This window comes from Wasmannia auropunctata, unplaced genomic scaffold, assembly GCF_000956235.1.
Source record: "Wasmannia auropunctata unplaced genomic scaffold, wasmannia.A_1.0 LD335888.1, whole genome shotgun sequence".
Classification (NCBI taxonomy): Eukaryota; Metazoa; Arthropoda; class Insecta; order Hymenoptera; family Formicidae; genus Wasmannia; species Wasmannia auropunctata.
Window position 1 is genome coordinate 1076441 of NW_012027002.1, and position 23615 is coordinate 1100055.

General features: G+C 41.6%; 1 protein-coding gene across 1 annotated transcript in view; it reads left to right on the forward strand.

The window, feature by feature from the left end:
- Positions 1-524: 524 nt before the first annotated feature.
- Positions 525-23615, forward strand: part of LOC105455647 (protein vestigial) — a 47417-nt gene continuing 24326 nt past the window's right edge. Inside the window, exon 1 of the mRNA XM_011699124.1 lies at positions 525-725. Within this exon, the coding sequence (XP_011697426.1) occupies positions 525-725 (201 nt within the window). The remainder of the gene's footprint in view (positions 726-23615) is intronic.

The window sequence follows — 23615 nt, forward strand, 5'->3', positions numbered from 1 at the left end:
ATAAATTGCACTTGGAAGAACGAGGAATCTTAAATGATTATAAAGATTAAAACACGCATCTTCGTGAGTTAATACGTATTGCTCGATAAATCTTGGATTTTAAATTATCACAAGCGGCGCAAAAATTAAAAAAATAATAATAAGACTGTTGGCAAGAATACAAACTATTTCATTTTCTTTATAAACAGTGTACTATTAGCTACACTGTTAATTATAATATATCTAAGTGATTTAGAAATTTTTAATCGATTACATTAAGCTATAGAAGCTAGACTAAAGATATCCAAAGAAAGCTGTTCGACAATAATACATTGAACTACCTGGTTGTCGCAGCATGAATTATTATTCTTAGTGTTGATCTGACGACTTGAGTGACCTTGGATGATCTCGAGCGTTTAATCTGATTGCATCCATCGACGGAGTTGGAGGACGAGTTTAGGAGTGGTGTTGCTCGAAAGGGTGGTGCGACGTTCGGGTACGCAAGTCTGCAGGCCAGCTCTGGGGTGCCGGGCCCGGGCGGGGTGATGAGCTGCTCCGATGTGATGTATCAATATTATCCTTACCTCTACCAGACCCATCGGCCACCGCCGCCGCATCCGACCCACCCTCATGCGGCCCCGCACAGCCACCCCCATGCCAATCCGCACGCGGCCCACCACAGCCCAGCCAGGCCGGCGCCCTTTCAACCCTTCCCGGCGGCCACGGCGACGCATCAGTACGACAGGGTAAGTCGAACTATTGTTTTTGATTTTGAAGAAGTGCAGTTGATTCTTTTATCGGAAATTCGCTGTTAATTCTTAGGATTATTGGACAGAAGATTTAAATTTAATAGAAATTTTTAATAAACGATAAAATTTCTAATTAATAGCGATAAGAAAAAAGAATAATAATTATAAGTGATATGAAAATTTACAAAATTAATTCACAATCAATCTGTAACGTAATAATGTATACATGTTAAAATGCATATAAATGTAAGTTCTTTAAAGTGGTAAAATTAAATACTCGAACATATCAAAAGGTTAAGAAATGAAATGAGTTAATTGTATTTGGTTATACTCGCTGATTGATTAATTAACCTAATGACGTTGTAACACAAAATCTATCGTTAATAGATGAAGCAAAAGATTGTGCGAAGGCGCTAATAAAATGCGTTAGGACACCCAACATTTCAAAGGTGGTCCATCCACACATTTTTATAACCCCATTCTCTGGTCGCCTGTCCCCGGTACTTAAATCGCCCGAAGCAATTAAAAACAGACCCGCGTTAGTCATTAAGTTAGGCGCGTTTGACAAAAAAGGAAAACTGCAGCGCCATTTATAACAAGTTTTGCTTGTATTTTACATCAACTGTCCTCGCTTTTACTACGAATGAATACTCTTTACTGTCACATAAATTAAATCAAGAAGACTTTATCAAGCAAAATATATTTGTTCTTTATTTAGCTTATTATCAGACGAAAAATGATGGAACTTTGATGCGAATTACAATACATGTTGTGGAGCAAGATAAATATTTTCTATAATTTGGTTTATCCCACATTTTTATCATATGAATGAATCTTTAAACCTTATTAAAAATTATAACTCTTTTGAAATTTAGATTATTAGATTGAATTCTTGGATCTTTGATCCTTAGTTGAATTTGTCTTTAGACTTGCCGACTCTAGATTCTCGGATCGGAGTTGTCGAATAGCAAGTAGTCTCCTCGATTCACTCGATTCCTCGATTTCTCAGCCCCTTACGTATATGTCGTCTAGTGGTCTTTCCTAGAACTCAAGAAACACCGCCGACGAAACAATATTTCGCTCAACTTTGCGCATCCTGAAATAGTTTCGAGACGGCAAGAAGGAAGAAGTTTTCGTGAGTAACGCGTGGAATCGCCTGTGCATCATTTTAATTTGTCTGCTGGGAGGTCAGGCGTGCTCCTGCCCTCGGCGAGCACCCATCCGTGCGCCCATCCGTGCACTGTGGGGTGTCGAGCGCCGTTTTGCCATCTTTCCCGGGCCGGTGGGAAAGTAATGTTCCTTTTTTTCCAGCACCAATCTCGCTTAGGTAATATTAAACCGCTTGTAACTAGTGATGCGCACCGGGAATATTCTTGCGAGCATATTCTCGGAAAACGAAGACATTCTGAGAACGAGAATACTGTGAGAGAATACTGAAAATATTTCAATAATATCTCTTTTAGATCCTTAGATCTCTTTTAGACCCAATATTTAAAAAAGTTTTGTATCAAAAAATAAGAGTATATTTTTGGGAAAATTCACTACAAGCTAAAATGTTGCGATTCACGAAATTTGAATTATAAACAGTTAAAGAAGAAAAAAGTTTTGAACTATCGCAATTTAAAGGTTCAAAATTTTTACTTTATTGTGTCATTTATACGTTGATTACTTTAAAAATTCTAAGGAATCAAAAGTAAATTTAAAGATAATCAGATAGTTACATTCTGGTATCTCATTTAATCTCAATATGTAAATGAGAGCCACTAAAATTTATCGACTGGAATACGAGAAGAGAAAAGAAAAGAAAGAAATATCTTCTAGAAAGTAAAAGTTTCCCAGGATTTTGTAAAGTCAAAAATTTGTATATATTATAGAATAAATAATTCTATTCTAAAATATTTTTAATTTAGTGCAATTATTGAATATTACAAGTTCAGAAATTTTCTTTAATTAAAAATCTTGATAAGATATCTTAATTCTTGCATTCTATATGTAAACGTTCTATATGTAATAAAAAATTAAATATGTAAATACACATTTTACCCACAAGTTTATTTGAAATTTAATTTCAAATTAATCAGAATTTATGCAATTAAACAAATCCGGCGCTCTCTCTCTTTTTTTCTTTCTTCAAGACTTATAGCTGTAGAGTATCGTTGGTCCATTTATCTATCAATCTTCCGGGGACATTGTAGAAATGTAAACGTCCCGACGCGACGTTCTCTTTTCTTTTCTTTTCTCTTTCTCTTCCGTTCTCCGTGGTAGCGATCGCGAGATAACACCCGGCAAAAGCGTTAAGCGCGCGCGATACGAGCAAAGAGGAGCAAAGGAAGGAAAGTCGATCCCGACAGTCGGACAGGACAGGTTCTCCGCGAGGGGGTTCCCCCGAGGGAAGCGAAGGGATCCCGCGGATTCCCCGGCTCATATCCTCGGAGCCCGGGTAGTTCACGCGACCGCGGCGACACGAATTTACTTTTATTTAAACCTCTCTCTCTCTCTCTCTCTCTCTCTGTCTCTCTCTTTTCTTCCTTTTATTTAGGGCCCCAAGGAACCGGGAGGAGCGTCGCTCATTTTGCTCCTTTGCCGGCCTCCGCTCTCTGTTCCCCCTCGGTCTCTGAATTAATAGCCGCGCTAGTGTTTTTCGCAGTGTGTCGGCCGCCGCGTCCTGCGCGCGTGTATGCGTGCCGTGCGTGCCGCGTGCACGCGCGTACGAAAGCGCGTACCGACGTGACGCGCGTTAAAAATGCGCGTCGTTTTCTCACGAGACGCACCGAAACCGCCGTGCTTTATCGTTCCCACTCGCTTGGCCGACTAAGAGCTCGTGGCACAAACTCGCGACGGATGATATACACGAGGCATCGCAGAAACTGCACGATTCCTTCGAATCGCAGGCATTAAAAAGACTGAGAAAAATTTCCGGGGCCTAAGTATGGTGCAGATATCGGTAGCTTCAGATTCACCGGCAATCGAGAGTGACAAAGATTTAGCGATTACTACTTGGTACTTTTTTAGAAAAATATAGTCTTTGTTATAAAACGAGATGTATTTTATTAGAAATAACCCTAGAGTCCGCTGATTGTTATCATTTCGCACAATACGAAGGTATATATAAAAATTAGACGATGAAAAGAAGTCCAGAGACCGGAGTGCGTACGATTCATCGGAAAAACACGTGTGCCAAGGGAGGGACAGGTGCTGGTCTCAGGAGAGGCTCGTAAGAACTCGGCTATCCTTCATTAGCACTCTTGTTACCTGACTTGATGTTTCTTCTACGCGTGGCGAACGCACACATGCGGTGACCGCACCGTCGTATAGTCTTGCACCATCACCGCAAGTTATGTCACGCAGGTTGCACGTCGATTGCAGTCGATTAACGAAAATAGGACTATAGCAAATGCGAGAATTCAATACATAGCATAGTACATTTACTTTATAGAGGCTTAGGCTTGACGTTCATCTGCTTGTTTCTGCGAAATTTGCAATGTAAAAAAATTTCAGATCTATATAGTCTCGATAGGCTTTAGAATCGATGGAATTTGGTATCCGAGGAACTCAGTTCCCGAGGAGGATTCAAGATATCCAGGGTTCAAGGAATCTATATATTACGAACGATTAGAATTCGAAGCGTTCCGAATCTGGGGCATTTAGATACGGGGTACCTCGAACTCGTGCAATTCGTAATCGCATTCGTAGACTTCCGGCCATTGACGAAACCGAAACAACGTCGTTAAGTGTCGCGTTAATAGAACCCTATATACGTATAATTATCCAGTTCCCTTTCTTGAAGTCTCTCCACAACGATAATAAGCCATCGGCCGGCCTCCCTCACGAAACTTGGCAGAGAGACACCGTGTTCGGCAGCGGGATCGAAAGAGAAAGAGAGAGAGAGAGAGAGAGAGCGAAGGTAAGATAGAGTAAGGAAGGGAGAGTAGTCGTAAAAGCGCATTTTTCTCGGGTATCTGGCCGATTAATGAACCGATGTCGTCGCCAGGACCACCCCGAAGGATACGCGTACGGGACGCGCATCCCTCGCGAGATAGACCGACAGCGGAGTCCAGGACTATAATACCTAGCCTATAACCAGCTCCTGTCCGTCCTCCTAGCAGCAGGTCTCAAACGGGCCGCGCCTTTACCTGACCAAGTTTTACGATCGTCGCGCCGAGGTGGCGATGTGTCCTCGTGTTATCGTCCCGGCGGGATCTGTCCTGGCTAAAGCAGGCTCCTGCCATGGCTTCTTTTATTATATTTCTCTTTCCTCCCCTCTTGCCTTCTTCTTCTTGCGTGTCTCTTCTTCCTCCCTGCTGGCGCTGTGCATCTCCTCGCGATTAACGAACGAACAACACAACTACTTTGTGATCTGCAATCAGCGCGGTCATCAATTTGATCGGTATTGGTATTCTGGAGAAGAAGGATTACGGCAATAGTGATAAGGCAAGGAATATTACATCTATTTTCTATGTTTATTCATATTGCGTGAAGAAGCAATTGGAATAATAAGCGATTGGAGAAGTGAATTGTATAATTCAAGAAGAATTATACAATTCGCCAATCAAATATACGCGGATCGAACGTTTAAGTATTTATACCTCAGCAGTCTCGATATTGCGAGTTATCCTTGTCAGGCTAACTGTAAGTGTCACATTTTCATGCGTTACATTCCGACGATTCACTTGACGCCGTTTTCTTCCATTTTTTTCCGAGTCAATTAATTGCGAAGTCACCATCGGAACAATCGATTTACTTTCCAGCGGACTGTCAATATGTCGTCAATCTTCCGTAGTGTCGATACCGTGTGCCCCGCGTTTCAAGCCCCGGCATTCCCGTCGCATCGTATTAGGAGAGATCGACTACTGCCGGCCGGTGTGTGTAATTTGTTGTTCTCGCTTCACCGGAATAAATTTCCACCAGGACTAGTTTCTCGGCCAGACTCCCTGTGCGCGCTCTTAAAGCGCGCGAGACCTTTCGCCTGCATTCGTCTTTGCATTCCATCCATGAGTATCACTGTCGCAAACGCTTATACAACCTGTCGCTGGAAAATCGCCGCAGAATGCGACGCCGATTTCTAAAACTGCGGAACCAACGCGATCCCGGCAGCCTGAATGGAACTCGGCCGGTTGATATCGCAAAGCGGGAAGCCGATCGTGCGGATTCCATGAAATTCCATGAAATCGTAATGAGCCGATGAAGCGGAATTACAATCGTATATTTCAAATCGGCCATGAATAAAGATTGACGACCGCGCGTATTAATGAGGAAGAAAAGTGAGGCGGAGCGATTATACAATTTGACGCATTACTCGGAGATTTTGGTAATAATTTGTACTTTTTATGAATTAATTAATAACTTTGTAGGATATATGCCGAATTAAATAATGAATGTAAAAATCGAAAATTTCATCGAAACCTCGCGATGTTGGATAGGTTCGGGATAATATATATAATATATTACATATCGCAAGATACGTACCGATATAACGTAGACAAGTTTTAATAAATATGTTACATGCTGATATGAATAACCGTTATAATATCTCTTTTCATATCTTCCCTCATATCTTCTTTCCGCATATTTTAAGCCCTCTCATTCCGTGAAACGGAATTCAAATTTCGACCATCATCCTTGCCACCTCTTTACCACCGATTCCCAAGCAATCCCTTCCCGCGCGGGCATTTCGAGATTTGGGGCTCTACGCCACTGTGCGAACCACGCAGAAAATTCGCCCATAAAGCGGCGCGGAACGATCGCGCGCTCGCCCGTAAAAGAAAGAAGAAGCGAGGCGAGCGGTACATTTAAACGCTCCCCGCGCCGCCGCCGCGGCCGGCTCACGCGGTGTATCGGGAGTTCCCAGAGAGGCACGCAAGACCTTACGCTACGTCTTTACTTAACCCCTTGACCATGCGATGAACAACATTTTTCCGACGCGGCCGACCGTAGGGAGTTTCTTCCCCTGCCGCCCCGTTCCTCCCTCCTCGCACGAATCGCTTCCGACATTCGCCGGCGCGGTCACGCGAGTACCCCGGTGCCGACCGACGCGGCGTGTTTCGATATCTCGCTACACGGTGCCCGCAGCGTGTGGTTGAAGAAGGAAAAACGAATTAATTACGATCAATCCGCGCGTCGATGGAAGCGCGCGTCGTAAAAGCCAGCCAGGCCGGCCGGCCGGCTGACCCTGTCGAAGTCGAGGAGGCGCTGTTACTGCACTAGGCTATGCCTGCCATGAGCTACCACCGTCTCCGTTGTGCTCAGCCGAGCAGGGAGCATCGACATCGACAGCAAAAGCTTCTCCTCTTTCTTTCTCTCACGATTTTTCTCACCAGCCGGCCGCAAAAATCGATATCATTTGCTGTTTTGGAGATGTTGAAGGAATTGCATTATCGGGTCCTTAGATGTTTAGATTGTTGGCTAATCGAGTGGCGTGGATTCTACATGCACTTACAACGTTAATCTAAACACTTTAGATTTCAAAATACTTCAACTTTTTGTACATCAAGAATTCTGAATGCTTTAAATCTTAACTTTGTGAAACGCAGTGTCTCCTTTCGTCGATGACGATTTTATGTTTTGGAGTATCTGAATTCTATAAGAGCGTTTGATATTTCAAGATCTCTTAAGGATGACTTAAGTGTCTTTAATTCCAGATATCTTATGCACATCTTAGGTATATTCCAAGTTACACAAATTCCGAGTTCATTAAACTACTGATAATCTGTCGTGACGACGGACATTTCGGTGGGTATACGTTTATTCTTTAAATGAATTCTACTCTCTCTCTCTCTCTTTGGTAGCTCAAACTGATGGAATGGTGTGTGGTTTTGCGCACGGACTTTTCCTCCGTGGCACGCCAATGTATGAGAAGTAAAAGGAAAGAAAAATTGGAAATAAAAGACGCACGACGGTAATATCGAGAGACGTTCGCCATGACGACGATGATACTTCAGACCGGTACAGCAACGGCATCCTCTCGACCGCGGTAGGATCAAACGGTGCGGTACGGATAGAAAGAGAGCCGTAAGTAGGGGTGTTGCGAGGTCTCGATAAATTCAGGATCTGGAAGTCCGAGTCGCTGACTTTTTTATCGCCACTTAAACGGGAAAATGGTGTTTCTGCCAAGTTCTCTCCGGCGAACGGGTCTGACCCCGTGTGCGCACACACGTTACGTAATAAATATTATTTTATCGTTTATCTATTTTCAGAGGATTTCGCTTTCCTGCGAATTCTTTTTCTTATTGACATCGCGGGAACAAACGAGCTTCTCGAATAGATCCTTAATGAACAAAACACGGTGTAATGCACATAAAGAAATATTTTTATCTATGAGAGATAACGAGCTTTCAGGTAAATTGCAATTGTCGGAAATCTTTAATTCTCTGGCGTGAAAACAAAATGATTTTAAATTTTGTAAAGATAATTATTTTTTACCTAGTATATATTTTCGCGAAATAAACCATGTGATATACAATATATTCGAAAGTGCTGAATGATTTACTCTAGTCTTGCGATATCGAACACTCGTATCCTTCGATCGGCGACGGCCGGCGGTCAGTGTCGCAGTGGCACAGCAACTGCTAAAAAGGGACGTGCAAAACTTTCACCGAATCGTCGCGAAATCGAGGTGAACTCGCCTTACCGGTTTAAACGAAAAAATTAATACGTGACCCGGCGGCGAGGCGCGGCGGCAGAGCGGAGATCGGCGACCGCGTGGCTGAGATAAAACGGGGCGTCTCGGTATCGGGAATCGGGGTGCCATGAGTGCCAGGTAAAGACAACACACGCACGGTGGACAATCATCGGAAGGCACAAAAAGCGATCGGTTGCTCCTGGTATAAGGCCTGATCCGACTGCCCAAAGACTGGAATGGTGATGATTCTGTCGTAACCGCTCGCGAATACTGTCTGTTTCCCGGGACTCTTCACTATAATATACAGCATTCGAACGATTCTCAAATCATTCTCAAATCACCATAGAATTAGCAATTTTATATTGACATAATATACTTGCTCTCTAAAACTGAATCAGTTGAATTATCACTGATTTTCAGTGTACTTATACACGGAAAGAACGAGTTTGTGAAAGGTCTAAAAATTTTGCTAAATACAGATCTGAAAATAATTTTTTGTTGAATCATCAAAATAATTTGTTTGAATGTTAAAACTGATAAGTATTGCTATAAAACATTTTGATATTCTATAGCAATCATTTTGACTTACGCACAAAATTATATTGATTATTGAACAAAAATTATTTTCAAATCTGGATCCAGCAAAATTGTTCTTTCCGTGTACAACTGTGATAAACAGTTAGTGATTTCAGTGATAATTTATTGATTCAAACAGTGAATATCACTGAAACACAATGAATTTCACTATCAAACAATATTAAGAACTGTATACTGAAGCTAAACAATATTAAGAAGTGTACACTGTCTTTCAGTGATATTCATTGTTTGAGTCAATATATTATCACTAAAAACATATCGAAATCACACTCACTGTTTATCACAGTTGTAAGTACACTGAAAGTCAGTGATGATTCCATCTTTAGAGAATGCATCTAATATTTTAAAATCTTTTACCATTGTTCTATATAAATCTAGAATGCAATAATAGCCATTAATAGCGCAGTCATAGGGATGTTAACGATCGTATAATACATAACGTCTACATAAAAGTGGATCCACATTATCACGTTAAACCTCGACGAAACAGCTCTCGATCGGGAATCGAGTATGTGTCTTCATTATCGATTCAAATCTTGTGAAGAAATTCGGTCGGCACCTTTGAAGCAGGATAGCTCGAAGCTCGTCTTTAGGTTCAACTCGAGATTTACCTAGCTCGATAATATGGATTCATCTAAAGATTTTTGTGTAAGGTAAATAAAGATATTAATCGACAGTTCTACGCTCGTTAGCGAATGGGAATAATATTTAAGATCGAGTAAAGAGGCGGAAGAGACGAGAGCAGGGAGAAGGAAGTGTCGCGCGTGGAAGCGGCAGCCGTTTCTTTTGTGCCGTCGGAGTGGTGCCTTCCTCGTCAGAAAGCGCGGATACGTTTTCTGCTCGAGGCGGTTGCATTGAATTGCAGATCGCGCGCGGACAGATGGACATTCGTCCATGGACGAACTCGCGGCCGCTCGTTGCGACAGCGAAAAAGAAAAAAAGAAACATCCAGAGACCCTGGAAATCTTCCGATCTTGCCGATCTCGTATCCTCGTAACCTCGATTCCACGGCCGTTCGCATCCTTGAGTTCTAGGATCTCTAGATGTCTTGAATGAGGAATGGAAAAAAAAATGAAGAACAAATACCAAGGAATGGAAAGATCATATCTTGATTTTTTCAAATTGCGACCCTGGAATTCGCGAGCGAATTTTGCTCGCTCGACCTTGTCGTATTTGTGAAACGCGAAGGAGTTAAAATATCCTTATCCCGCGAGATATCGGCTCATCACGGTGAAGGATCGGCCGGCGATCGAATCTTTTGGTGAAAAAAATCCCGCGTCAGCTATCAGCCCGCTCGTCGTTAGTCACGTGCGTCGCGCGGCGTAGCCATTTGTCTTTGTTCACTTTGCGCACCCGGTGTCCGAGAAAATGCCCGCGCGTCTATTTGTTACGGAGCCGAAGCCACAAATCACACGGCCGCTGCACCTCCGCGTGTCCTCGTACTCGCGAACTCTACATCGCGCGTGCGCGAGCGCATTTCGCGGCGACTACCTACCCTTCGAGTATATTTAAACGCAATTACGACAAGCGACCGCCCGGTAATCCCGCCGAAACACACGCATCGCCGCGAGATTAACTGCTATACGAACGCAGGCATAAGCCAGAAGTCTGGAATCCAGACGCCGGGTATCTCTCCGAGTACGTTATTATAACTTAAAAGCGCGATTCTCGATTTCATCCTGCGCGTTTGAAATGAAATGATGACGTCATCGTCTGGCTGGCTGTTAGCTCCAAAGATCTCTGAGTATCCGCGAGAGATCTGAAATCTGTCGTTTTTGCGAGCATGCAATATAAGATTTGTTCGTGTTGTTCGAAATCTGTGACAATTTTTGCATTTTAAACGAGATAGATATATATATAATTCGGGTATTAGAGAGAGAGAGAGAGAGAGAGAGAGAGAGAGAGAAGATTCTGAGCGCAAGAATGCAAGCAATACGAACAGATTTATAATATCTACTATAATGACAGAAATTGTGAAAAATATAATTATTATGTCACAAGAAATGCGAACGTATAAACATGTCACAAATTCTTCAAAATTTGCCAATAGCAATTGAACATGTATGCTTATCCGACGGTGCCGGAAAGGTTTAACGACCTCTTAAAATTCACACAATCATATTATTAGCGGCAAATCGGATCACCAGTTAATCGCGTCACGATGAAACGGCTGGGACATATATATATTTACGACATCGGCGGTTTTGATGGCGATTCCGTCGCGATCTTTCTAACGGCGATTAGCGCGGGCACGTGAGTTAAGGGGATAAACGCGGCTAATTCCTCATCTCTATCGGAAGAAACGAGCCGCGGGTATGCGCGGTAAGTGGCGAATTAATAAACGCCGTCGAATCGACTTGACTCGACTATGGGAAGAGACCGGAGACTTCGAGTATCCGAGCCGCCGACTTTGTCGCCACGCCGTCGGAGTACGAGAACTCGGACTTCTGCAGTAGCGGGCGATAAGGCTCCATTACTGAAATACCGGCTGTTTAACCCCGCGGAACTCTCTCTCGCCTCCCTCCCGAGGATTTCTCCCTTTTACTTCTCCCGACGCCGCCGCCTGCCTGCGTCGGCGGAGTTGTCTATTTTCGCTCGCTTCGACCCGCGAACTCTGTTCCACGGCACTTCCCCTCCCCTCCTCCCAGGTGGGCAATTTCATTTAACAGGATGCTAATGGAATGTGATTGCATTAACTCGCCGCATTCGGGAAACTAATATACAGCGCGTCCCCTGGGAAAAGTGAGAATTCGTGGAAAACTTCTTCTTTCAAGAGAGAGCTAGGAACTGATTTTTGTTAACTTTTAAACCACCACCCAAAAAAATCACACTGTCGGTCTAACAGACCGCTATTTTACTTCCGCTAATTTTATAAGTTAATTATGTTAATAAAAATGTATGTTTTCTGAATATTTGTTGATGGGAAAAAGGAAAATTACGTTTTAATGTGAGGGTTAACAAAAAAATCTTGTATACAATAGAAATAAAATATATTTAAATGGTGATAAATAAGAAAATTGTTGACAAGTAACGTTTCACTAGCAGTCTGTGAGACCGATATAGTGGTTTAAAGATTAAATCGAAGATCTGGAAAATGTTGTATACCCATACGTTTTAAATTTACACCTTAAAACTGTAATTTTTATTAAAAAATTTTTCTATGCTCAGTACCGTCTAAATATTTTAGCTATTTTAAATAAAAATTATTATAATGATTTTATAGATTTAATTTTTGGTCAAAATATCTACATTTAATAAAAAAGAATGATCGAATCCTCGATTATCTAACGCATCGGCAGGCATTCTGCTGATTCTTTCCGACTGATTACCATGTGACACGTGTTGAGTCAAATATTATTTGGACTGGATGGCAAGCAGAACTGGTCCGATCGGAACCAGCTAACATCAAAGAGATACCGACGATTGTGTCGCTCGTCCGCAACTCGATCACTCGCTTAGATATCCGATGCCGAACAATTTCTAATTAATTGCCCTTCGTCCCCTGCTTAGAACTCGAACTCACCGATCAAACTGCAGCAGCGTCCGTTTATTCATGAGAGGCTCGCGATTCTAGTTACTCGGCAAGTATTTGTTTATTCAGGGAATTCAAGTTAGACATCAAATTCGCCGAATTTGTCATTGTACTATTTCCAAGCAGTGTGCAATACTCTATATTTGCTTTTTGTACGTTTAGAGAATTTTCGACGATGTGTGCACAGAATATCGAGATATTCCGGTTGTTAAGTAGATGAGCGTAAGATCAGAATGGCGCCTCATAAATTTACGGGCGATTCGTTCAAAGGATTGGCGAGAAAGGAAGAGAGACGAAGAGGAGTTTAGGGATTCGCCACCGGTCACGTTGCTTCGTTCGGCTTGCACGTGCTCGCTCGGTTTTGCGCGGGATGTCGACGTGCAGGCTGTCCAATAGGGTATGATTTGTTGCATCGTCGACCAGCTGCTGTCCTCGTGTGCCGCAGACTTTTCGATGAACGTTTAGCCTGGCAAAAATATTTTTATCCGTTTGCCGCTTATTTCTCGTTCTTGTCGAGCGAGATGAATCATTTCAGTTGAAGAAGTTTTCCAATCTGGCAAAGCATTCAGAAAATTTATAATTTTAAATTGAAATTATCTCTATAATTTAAAATTATTTAAGATTTGTGAGGAGGGAAGGGGGGAAAAATATAAATACGCAATGCGAGCAAGCTAAATCGATTTCATATCATCGTGAAAACTTAGGATGCGAAAGAGATCCAGAGATCAGAGGATCTGCAGAGAACTTTGTTAATCTCCTTCGACTTTACGCGAGTCAGGATCGGCCGAAAAATTTAACATTGGGATCGTCTAGGATCTCAGCATCTGTTTCCGTGATGAATCACTTGAGCGGGCCACTGACTTTGGGGCATGTAAATATAGTAGGCGACGCGTTGTTCGACGTCTCGGTCTCGTCGTCTGAAGGAAGAATACCCAGACATTGTCTTAGTTAGCTACAAAAACCGCCGCGTGCTTGCCGACACTTCGTTCGTTTTTCGTGACGTTCTCTAAAGCTCCGTCAGCTTAAACTAACAAACAACATTGTGTTTTAAGCATTAAAGCTACAAGAGAGCTGAGAACAATAGAGCACCACCTGTGTAGTCGTGACGATAGATTGAGTGCGAGATTACGGAAAAAATCGTTAAAATAATTATGAATATTAAAATGTCCATTAATTATTAATATTTTATTAATGTTTTATCAAAATTCAAGAATTCAACGCTGATTCATAAAGGCAGTGAGATGTTATTAACAGATACATTGCATAATAATTTTATCGTTATGATTATCGGGCATTTACAAGTCACGCCATTATTTCCGGCATAATTTATATTTCGAGAAAGGGTCTCGTGCGCAATCTTACGCGATACATAATTAAGACACGCGAGATTACGATTAAAATGATTCGAGAATTTTATTTACGACGTTACGCGGAGGACAATGTGGCGGGTAAATATTTCAGTGCATTTTATGCGACCACTAAAGCCTGGCGGCGCGCCAACCGACCGAAGGTCTATTATAGTTTTGTTATGACAGCGGCCCGCTTACGTAAATTAATGCCGAAACGAATGTATCTCGTTTTAAGGGGCCGCCGGTTGTATCCCTAATTGAATCGGTAAACACCATAAGTTAACCGGTAAGTAGTCATGTCGACATAAATCACTTTTGGGAGATGGGCTGTCATCTCGTTTCCTTTAAACTCATAAATGGACAAGATCGATGAGGCCTGTAAGCTACGCTGAATTCTAAACTAAAGATCACATGAGTTTTAATAGTTGTAAGCGTATCCTCAAATTTTCGCATAAATGTTAATTATAATTAATTAGATGTATAATTATAATTAATTTGATAATTTGTAAATATTTATCAATAAAAATAATTTTTTGTTAACAAATAAAAAATATAAATTAAATAGAACTCTCAGTATTCAAACTAGAAAAAAAATAGAGGACAAGATATTAGGAGTTAGCGCGGTAGTTAGCGCATAAATATCTTTCGGTATTTAATAATTTGATAATCAATCATTAATTTTTTTATTCACAACGAAGTTAATGTGTAAACAAACTTGTCAAAACAATCTTTCTAGCAGTATGTCCAAAACAAACAATTTTTTTATTATTTATTATTTCTTTTGTGCAAAGGAATTGTGAATTTTGTTACCGATGAAATAATATTTTGCAATAATTTTAAAGTGTATATTTATCAAATATTTCGATTTTTTATAAATTGTATTATCAATAATATGTATTATATTGTCAATAATTGATGTTACACTATATAATATAAAATTTTTTTTCCTTTTTTTATAATAATAACACTTTAGTTTGTATTACCTATATTGTCTAAAATATTTCACATTGTCCTAAAATATTTCACAATTGTAAAATATGGGTATTGATTTAAACAGATCACTTTGTTATATGTATATAATTTTTCGTGACGTGCCATTCACTTATTTAATTCTTGGAGCGTCAGCAATCAAAATATTAGCTTGTTAAATATAAAATGTAGATTATGATTGTCGTAATTATCCAGACATGATTTCTCTTTTTCGTTGTAGTTGATATTTCTAATATTTTTACACATCATGCTATTAGACATTCACGATATTACAAAAAATCTTATTCGACACATATATATCGTAACAGCTTCACGCTCACAGGTTCTTATTGCGATTTCTCATTGTAGATTCTCTAAATTTTATCTCATCTAAAATTATTTAGTACATCTACGAGTTTGGAACTTTCAGCAGATAGCTTTACTAGGCGTCCTATGATCACAAGTTTCTAGGAGAGCCTCTCGCGTATGCCCTTAATTGCACGCATCGCAGCGTGCGGCGTCTGTGTTATCCTGAGAAACTAGAGAAGCGTGTTCGCGCCTCATAGAAGGAGAACCTCTATATTAACTCACTTTACACTAACACATACCGTGCTTCCCATCAAATTAAGTCCGAAACCTTGTAGCAAACTCACTCTTGATCCCAACATACTGAATATTAATTCGTAACTTTTTCTTTATCAGCCGCCGTACTTTTATTTATTGTGAGTTAAACCACATCTCTTGACATTTATACAATTTTTTACCTATATACGACTTCTGTTGATTTCTATACTACATAAAAAAAATTTTCTCGTACATTCTCTCTTGTTTGTCATCATAATTTTGTAATAACTTACGTGTGACAATTGCATTAAGCACTTTACATTTAGAAGTATATTTATTCAGACATCTACACAGCCAGAGTCGGTCTAAACGTGTCTACTAGTTCAACGGTGCTTTTTATCACGTCAAGACCTCCTTTTCTCACTGTCGGTCATTTCAACGCTTTCTTGAGGAACCGTCGCCTCCTGTCATATATAATTTTTTTTCCGCGCGACGGCACAGGCGGCTCGGATGGATACAAGACATTAACTCTAGCTACGGAGCACGTAATATGTTAATGTCACCGATGACAACTGGTCGTTTAATCACTTAACGCCTCCTTTGAATGCCAGAAATCGCGTGCCCGGAATGATTCATCGGCCGCGACGGCATCTCCTCTAATCTCGAAATTCCTTTCAAATAGTCGCAGCAGCTGCCTACTACTCCACACACGAAGCATTTTCATTTTTTACGTTCTCTTAATAAATCCGTTACGGACCCGACGTTACATTATAACGTACATCACTTTTGACTATCTACCGTATAGGAGGAATGCCGTTTTTACAATATTAATTCTTACGGGAAACTTTGCAATTTGTCAATGCTCTTTCGCGAGAGATATAAACCTCCGCGAAATATATAAATTCTCGAGAAGCAGCTAGATTCCTCAGATTATCAGCATTTTAAATATACCGAGATTCTCAGTTTCTTGACTTCTGATCGAATCTTTCAGATACTCGCCTTCATATAAAGTCCATTTTTGTGCTCTTGACTCCATTTAGGTATCTATATACTCCTCGAATTCCCTTCTTCGTGGAACTTGCTCACCGTTTCTTAGACGCGAATCCTCCAAACTTATTATGGTACATTAATAAAGTAATAATAGAATTAAGCGATAAAGAGAAACACGATCTCGTTTTGAATGACAAACGCATGAACAATTACACTGATTAATTACAAGAAGCTCTACAGAAAATTTGACTCTCGCGGGATCATTTCGTCACGCATTTCGGCGACCTTCGTGTTATCGCAAAGTACTCGCCAGGCGGCATACAAATGGGGTCATTAATGTCGGCTCTTAACTGTATCTGCTTTACAAGAAGAGTCCGCTCGTTTTGCCATAAGTTATACTTCACCGGGGCCGTGTACCCCGGGAAGGAGGCGCGTGAGAAAAAGGAGGATAGTCGTGTATTCGTTTTCCGTTCTTAGCTTGACGCTCGTAGCCATCGCGTTTCCACTACACGAGAAGCGAAGTGAATCCATCACATCGGATTCAGATCGGTAGGCGAGATGCGTCTACGGTGCTTGCAGCGATAAATGTGAGCACGTGTGTTCTTCATGTTCATGAAGAATCAAATAAACGTTTTTCACATTTTTCACGTGTCGTAGATAAATATACTCTCACATGTCCGAGACATAATAAAAAAACTTTGTTAAGTATTTTAAATATAATTTTAGAATGTCTAACAAACTTTGTAAAAATGAATCAGTGGAATCATCACTGATTTTCAGTGTACTTACAACAGTGACTTATTTCAATATTGTTTCAGTGATAATATACTGATTCAAACAATGAATATCATTGAAAGATAGTGAATATCACTGTCAAATATTGAGAACTAAAATTCACTGTCTTTTTTAGTGATATTCGTTATTTGAATCAGTATATTATCACTAAAACAATATTGAAATCACTCAGTTTATCATAGTGTGTAAGTATATCATCACTGAAAATCAGTGACGATTCCACTGATTCGCTTTTGGAGAGGAGATAAGGAGAACAAATAATCTAAAATCTAAGAAAACAAATATTTGAACTTTCGTTTATTTTACATTTTGCAAAAGTTAATTGATTCTAAAATCTTTTTTCCATTACAAAATTAAATATCTATCTATTGGTATCTGAAATTCATTTATCTGAAGTGAAGCATTGCCTTCTATCCTCCATAACCGTCATTGCGACTTCAAAAAGATTTCCTAATTTTTGCTCAAATGAAATGCGTACTCGAACTGTATATAGATGGACGGAAGAATTACGCGATTTTACCGAGAATGACGTTACCGGCTTTCTCGCAGGTGGTCCGTTCGTATTCGTTAAATCCAGCCGGGGGCCGATACGAAGATAAACAGAAGTTACACCTCGGCTAACACGCGCGGGAATTAACATAGCTGTGCGCGGTTCGACGTTTAAAGGCCGATCGCATTTCCATACCGGTGCTATTCGGTCCCGTTCGGCCTCATCGGGAATCCTCTCCCAATGTCCTACGACGGTCTATATTTGCCCTGAGTCCGCGACCAGGACCCATTTATATCCCCTTATCCCTACATCTTCGCGCAGCGGGGCTCGAAGGCCCAAACTGCGCCCGCTCTCTCTCTCTCTCTCTCTCTTTCTCTTTCTTTCCCTCTCTGACTCTTCAACGTCCTCGCCTTCTACCTTCCAGTTTGTCTTCCAGGAAGATGAAGTGTCGAGTCTCTTGCCATGGCACTTTGACCCTTTACTTCTGAAGTTAAGTGAGAGAAACGAACGCATCGACCTCCGCTTTTGGACCTTTTAGAACGCGGAATTTTAGATAATAAATTATTTGCATTCTGACTTATCTAAATCTTCTCTCCTGTGTTCTTCTAATTGAATTGAATCTGGAAATGCTCGAGTTCTCTCGGTTCAACCTCTTTGAATATTTTTAGTCGAGAAGCGAGATTCGCATGCCAACTCGGTTAAAATCATAGGATTTCGTTCGAAAGTCTTCATGTAATAAACACGGGAGTGTTGAATCAACACACGTATGCGCGCGACGCGCGTGTCAAGCCCCTTGACAAAATACTTGGCCGGCGTTCGGCTTTATTAGCGGCTTGCCGGACGTGATCGATGCAGATTCTCGCTGACGCGAATAGCTCGCGAAACCGCAACGCGCTCCGGTAATTGGATGTATCCGAAAGCCGTCGACATTAAAACGCGCCGGTCGGCCTCTGCTCTGCCGGTCTCGCACCCCCGTTTCAGGATCAAAGGACGAGAGAGCGAGGGACGGATTTTGCGTTCTCGCTCGCATCTGTTTTTCATTCATTCGCGCGAGCGTGTTGATTTCCGCGGGGGATTCCTCGCGTCTCTCCGCGAACGTCGCGCATCCACAGCGAGCGAGCGGAGGACGCGAATCTCGCCGGGAATGTTCCCTCATTAATAAAGAACAGAGGAGAGATAGAAAGAGAGCAGAAGGATCGTAGGTGCTCGCGTGCGCGCGCGCGCGCGCGCGAGTCTCCGCTCCGCTCCGCTCGACGGCAAACGCGAGCGGAATGTGCGCGGCGCGCATACTTTCATCAATTTCGCGTGTCTCGCGGCACCGCTCGCAGCTATTTCATTGACGACCTGTCGGCGAGGCCGAGAGCGAGAAAAAGAGAAAGAGCCCTGGATCCTCCGCGACAAAGAGCGGCGACACGCAGGATCGTGTATTTTGGGAACGAAAATCCCCGTAAGAGAGAGAGAAAGAGAGAGAGAGAGAGAGAGAGAGAGAGAGAGAGAGAACGCGGGAGGATTATAAAAACAGCGGAAAAGTACGATGAGCACCGCGATCTCGGGCTGTGCGTATTACGCGAAAGTTTTACGCGCGAAGGAACACGGAGGGGATAACCAGCTGTTAAAGGGTGAAGATGGGGAAAGGACTCCAAGCATTCGGCCAAGCGCCGTGCGGCCTCTCGCCTCCCGATCTTCCCCAGGATCAGGGAAGTGCTCTTCATCGTCCGAATATCGAAGAGTTTGTCGCTCGGCTTGCTTCCACCCGAGCGAGAAAACATCAAAGCGTTCCACCCACCTTCGTAGAAACTCCTCCCCCTCCCCCTCTTACAGCCCCTATCTCGCCCTTTCCCCTGACGGCGGTAATAATCATTTATTATCCCGGCAAGTAATAACCACCGCGAGGCTACGCTATGAAGTTGCGGAAATTAGGCTTTGTTTAAAAATTAGCCGCCCTCGTTCTTCTCTCTCTTTCTCTCTCGCCAAGGCTCATAAACTTTCTTCCGCTCGCGCTTCATCAACCAAGGCGAATTTCCCCATTTTCGCCGTACGGCCGAAAAACTTACCACAAAGCACCCTTTCCTCCGCGCCTTCTTTATCCTTGCCGCTCGCAGTGTCTAAGTGCTCTCTAAAAGTGAATCAGTGGAATCAACACTGATTGTCAGTGTATATCATTTTCCAGTGACATACTTAGAACTGTGATAAACAGTGACTATTTCAATGTCGCTTTAGTGATAATACACTGATTTAAACAGTAAATATTACTGAAAGAATTTGACTGTTTGACAGTGAAATTCACTGTCTTTTAGTGATATTCACTGTTTAAATCAGTATATTACATTGAAACGACACTGAAATAATCACTATATATCATAGTTCTAAGTATGCCACTGGAAAATGATATACACTGGTAATTAGTGATTTCACTGATTCACTTTTAGAGAGTGGCTTACTGTTATGGCAAGAAGCGTAAGAAAATATACTGCTTCACAGATTTCGTTAATTCTAGCCGTCGACAATGCAATAAAATGAACGGATAAACAAGAATGATTTATGTCGAAAAATATTTTAATTTTTATACCTTCTTTCGCTCTAGTGATGAACTGAAGTAGCAACCGAAAGCGAGAAAGAGAGAGAGAACTTTTATTGCGTTAGGAAATATGTATTTCCGACACAAAAAGATCGAGCAAATATAAAAGGACAAAGTGCATATCTCTCACAAGTGCAGAAAGACGAAGCGCATATCTCTCGCATTCTATATGAAAGTATCTCCGGCATATCTCGTGACGAATGCAATTAGAGAGGCCAGCGATGGTTCAATTATCGGTTTAATGCGACCGAGCTCGTGTGACGCTCTCGGTCGAAAGAAAGAAACTGCACGTGCAAGGAAAATCGCGAGCCCGATTAATCCGTAGTTGATTCGTTAAAACCCGGAAGCGCGACCCCGTTCGGCGAACTCTCCGTTAATTGTCTTAGTCTTCGATCGTGCCTGCCCCCTCCCTCCCCGCCTCCAGCCTCCCTCCTCCCCGTCTCCCGCGTCCACTAATTGAAATTCTTACCTAAGTACCTGCGCAAACACAGAATTCACTGTTAATTGATCGGAGATTAACTCATTGAGTTACTGCGCACGTTAGGATACGATGATCCGGGAGAATTCAAGGACTCAACAAGTCGTGGAGATCTAAAGGTTCTGAAGAGCTAGGATTCCAGGAATCCCGAGGCGCGCTGGGCTTCGCGGAAAGCTGGAAAGTTATTAACGAATGTTGATAGTTATTAGTTAAATAAATTATCTCTCCGGCAAATTGTACGTCCGGTGCAAAAATGAACATTCGCCAGTTGAATGCCGATAGAAATTTCTCTCTGATATTTTAAACAGTCGAATCCTTTACTAGTGTTTCAAAACGGATAATCGATAACAATATGAAATTGCTAAATTGCGGTATTCGAACGAGATTAAGTGAACGGGGAGTTTGAAATTCATAAACTTTTACTCGCGCGCAAATAACGTTCCCCAGTAATTTTCTAATTCAACATTTTTCCACGTATAAAATAATATCGTTCACAGATGTGGAGAAAGAGAAAAAGAGAGAGAGAGAGATTAATTTTATAAAAATTCCTCTAACCATCATAAATTTCTACTGGCCGTATGTCGTTCTCTTTTTTTTTAATCTTTCCGTCAAGTCGTTTCGTTCTCTCCACCCACGCACACCGACCGTCAGTCTAGACGAGTAATTGAAGAAACAAAGGGGGCCGTGCAATTATGCCTCGCAATTACCGCGTCGCGTCTGCGCGCTCCAAGAAGCATGGCGGTCGCGCCGCGATGCCGCCGGACGTCTGCACGCGTTTTTGACTGAATCATTTGCGCACGGGACGTAAATCTGTCGCTGGTAGCGTTTATCGAATTGAAACACGGAAGCTCGAAAACGTCCATTTTTTCTGGTTTGAAATAAATTATTTGCCGCAGTTGGTTTATTTGTCAGAAAAACAGCGGAAATTTAATCTTCCGAAAAAATTTAAAGATATAAATGCTACACGGAAGGAACAATTTTGCTAGATCCAGATCAGAAAATAATTTTTGTTCAATAATTAAAATAATTTTGTTGTATCATCTGTATTTAGCAAAATTTTTAGACTTTTCAACAAAATCGTTTTTTCCGTGTAGTATATATAATTTATTTTAATAACATTATTTTTACTGATTTTTTCTATGTAAAATAATTATAAATATAAAAAAATTCGTCATTTTGTTGTCAATTTAAATAAATGTTCTCGATATCGTTGTAAGATTTTGAAGAATTTCTAAGAATCAAGCATAACATTAATTATATGCGATTTTATTTTTTCATCTACTAAACCGGTTATTATCTAGTAAATTTATCTGGATGTATCACTAATCGTTAATCGATGTGCAATCGCGCGAAAGATAATTCGCGAATGGTTCTCTTATTTCATTTCCGATCCGGCGGGACATTTTCATTAGTCACGAGACGCGCCGGGACAGAGAGACACTGGCACTGTCCGATGACTCAAGGATTGACTCGAGGACTGTCGATTCGTCACTGTCAGCTAGTGCAATGTCACGAGTGCCGAGATGAGACGAGCGATTATGAGAGTGAAAAATGATCCGCGAAAAGTCTCGGCATTTCGTCCACAATTCCTTTTGGTGGACCATGTTCGTCTACATATTACTATATAAACGAGAAACTAATGTGCCTTCAGTTTTAAACACTATATCTACAGTTTAAATTTTAAGAGAAAGCAAATATAGTTTCAGAAAATCAGACTACAAACATTCAAGGATATAAACATTTAGAAAATTAAAAATTTGCGTATGTTATGATTTTTTAGAATTTTTAATGTGAGATATAATCTTTAATAATTAAGAGAGTCCAAAAATTTCAAAGATCAGCCTCGAATATATTCCTCTCCAATATTTTGTTTTGTGTGTCTACACCTCGGTGACTACGATTGGGTCGCCCTTTGCCGTCTCGGATCGATATAGATGTTTCCGGGCCCGTGGATCGGATTTTTCAACGATCGCCGCTTCTGGCTGGAATGCACTTGCCGCTTCGGGCTCGAGACGGCCGCGAGAGTTCAAAGGTTAAGCAGAAAATGTCGTACGGAGGCATGCCGAGGAGGCGGCGGCGGCGGCGGTCGGTGAAGATAGTCGGGATGAGAGAGAGAAGGAGCCCCGGAGGCATCGCAAGCCCGAGCTACCGGTGGAAGCTAAACGCATATTAAAGAGGCTCGTAAAATCATAAGCATTCCGCAAGATCCGCTAACACGTCGACGAGCCTCAATGTTACCGGCCGGCAGCGCCGGTGGGTGTAATGAATGTACGTTAATGTCAATAAAAGCGATGAGACGCGCCGCCGGCACGAACACGCGGTCGCGCAATTTGAAAATGTCAAATTTGACGTAGGCTACCCGAAATGATACACCAAACTTCGCGAATGTTTTAAGGTAGAAGCTATTTCGCCGGAAGCTATATTTGTCCCGAAATTTAATCCAAGATTTTTTGAATGCTTGAGTCGGATTTTTACATTCGGATTCTTACGAGTACATTATACCTCGTATTCGCTACACATTCCATGCGGATTTTATTCATAAATATTTCCCGACTTCTCGGTACCTAATTTCTTTTGGAAAGTCACAATTCGTCGTCGATCTTCAATGTAGTGAGAATACTCTCATCATTCGGAATGGTCGTAAATGCCGGGCAATAGCTTCCCCGCGGCCGCGATCTCGAGATCGAGTGCTCGGCTCTGTCGCGGCATTAGAATTGAATTGAATGAGGTTTTCCTCGAGAGCCAGTTTCCACGGAGTGGGCTCGTGTCGCCATTGAGACGCCTTTTGCCTTTTTTCCTTCCCTTCAGAAGCATGGGCGTCGACTCTTAAACATTTTTGCGAGAATAACGGAATTTTTTAGATAAAAATGTTTGAAGTCGAAATGAATACGGTTTACAGTTCCTGGGGATGTTTAATATTAACAAAT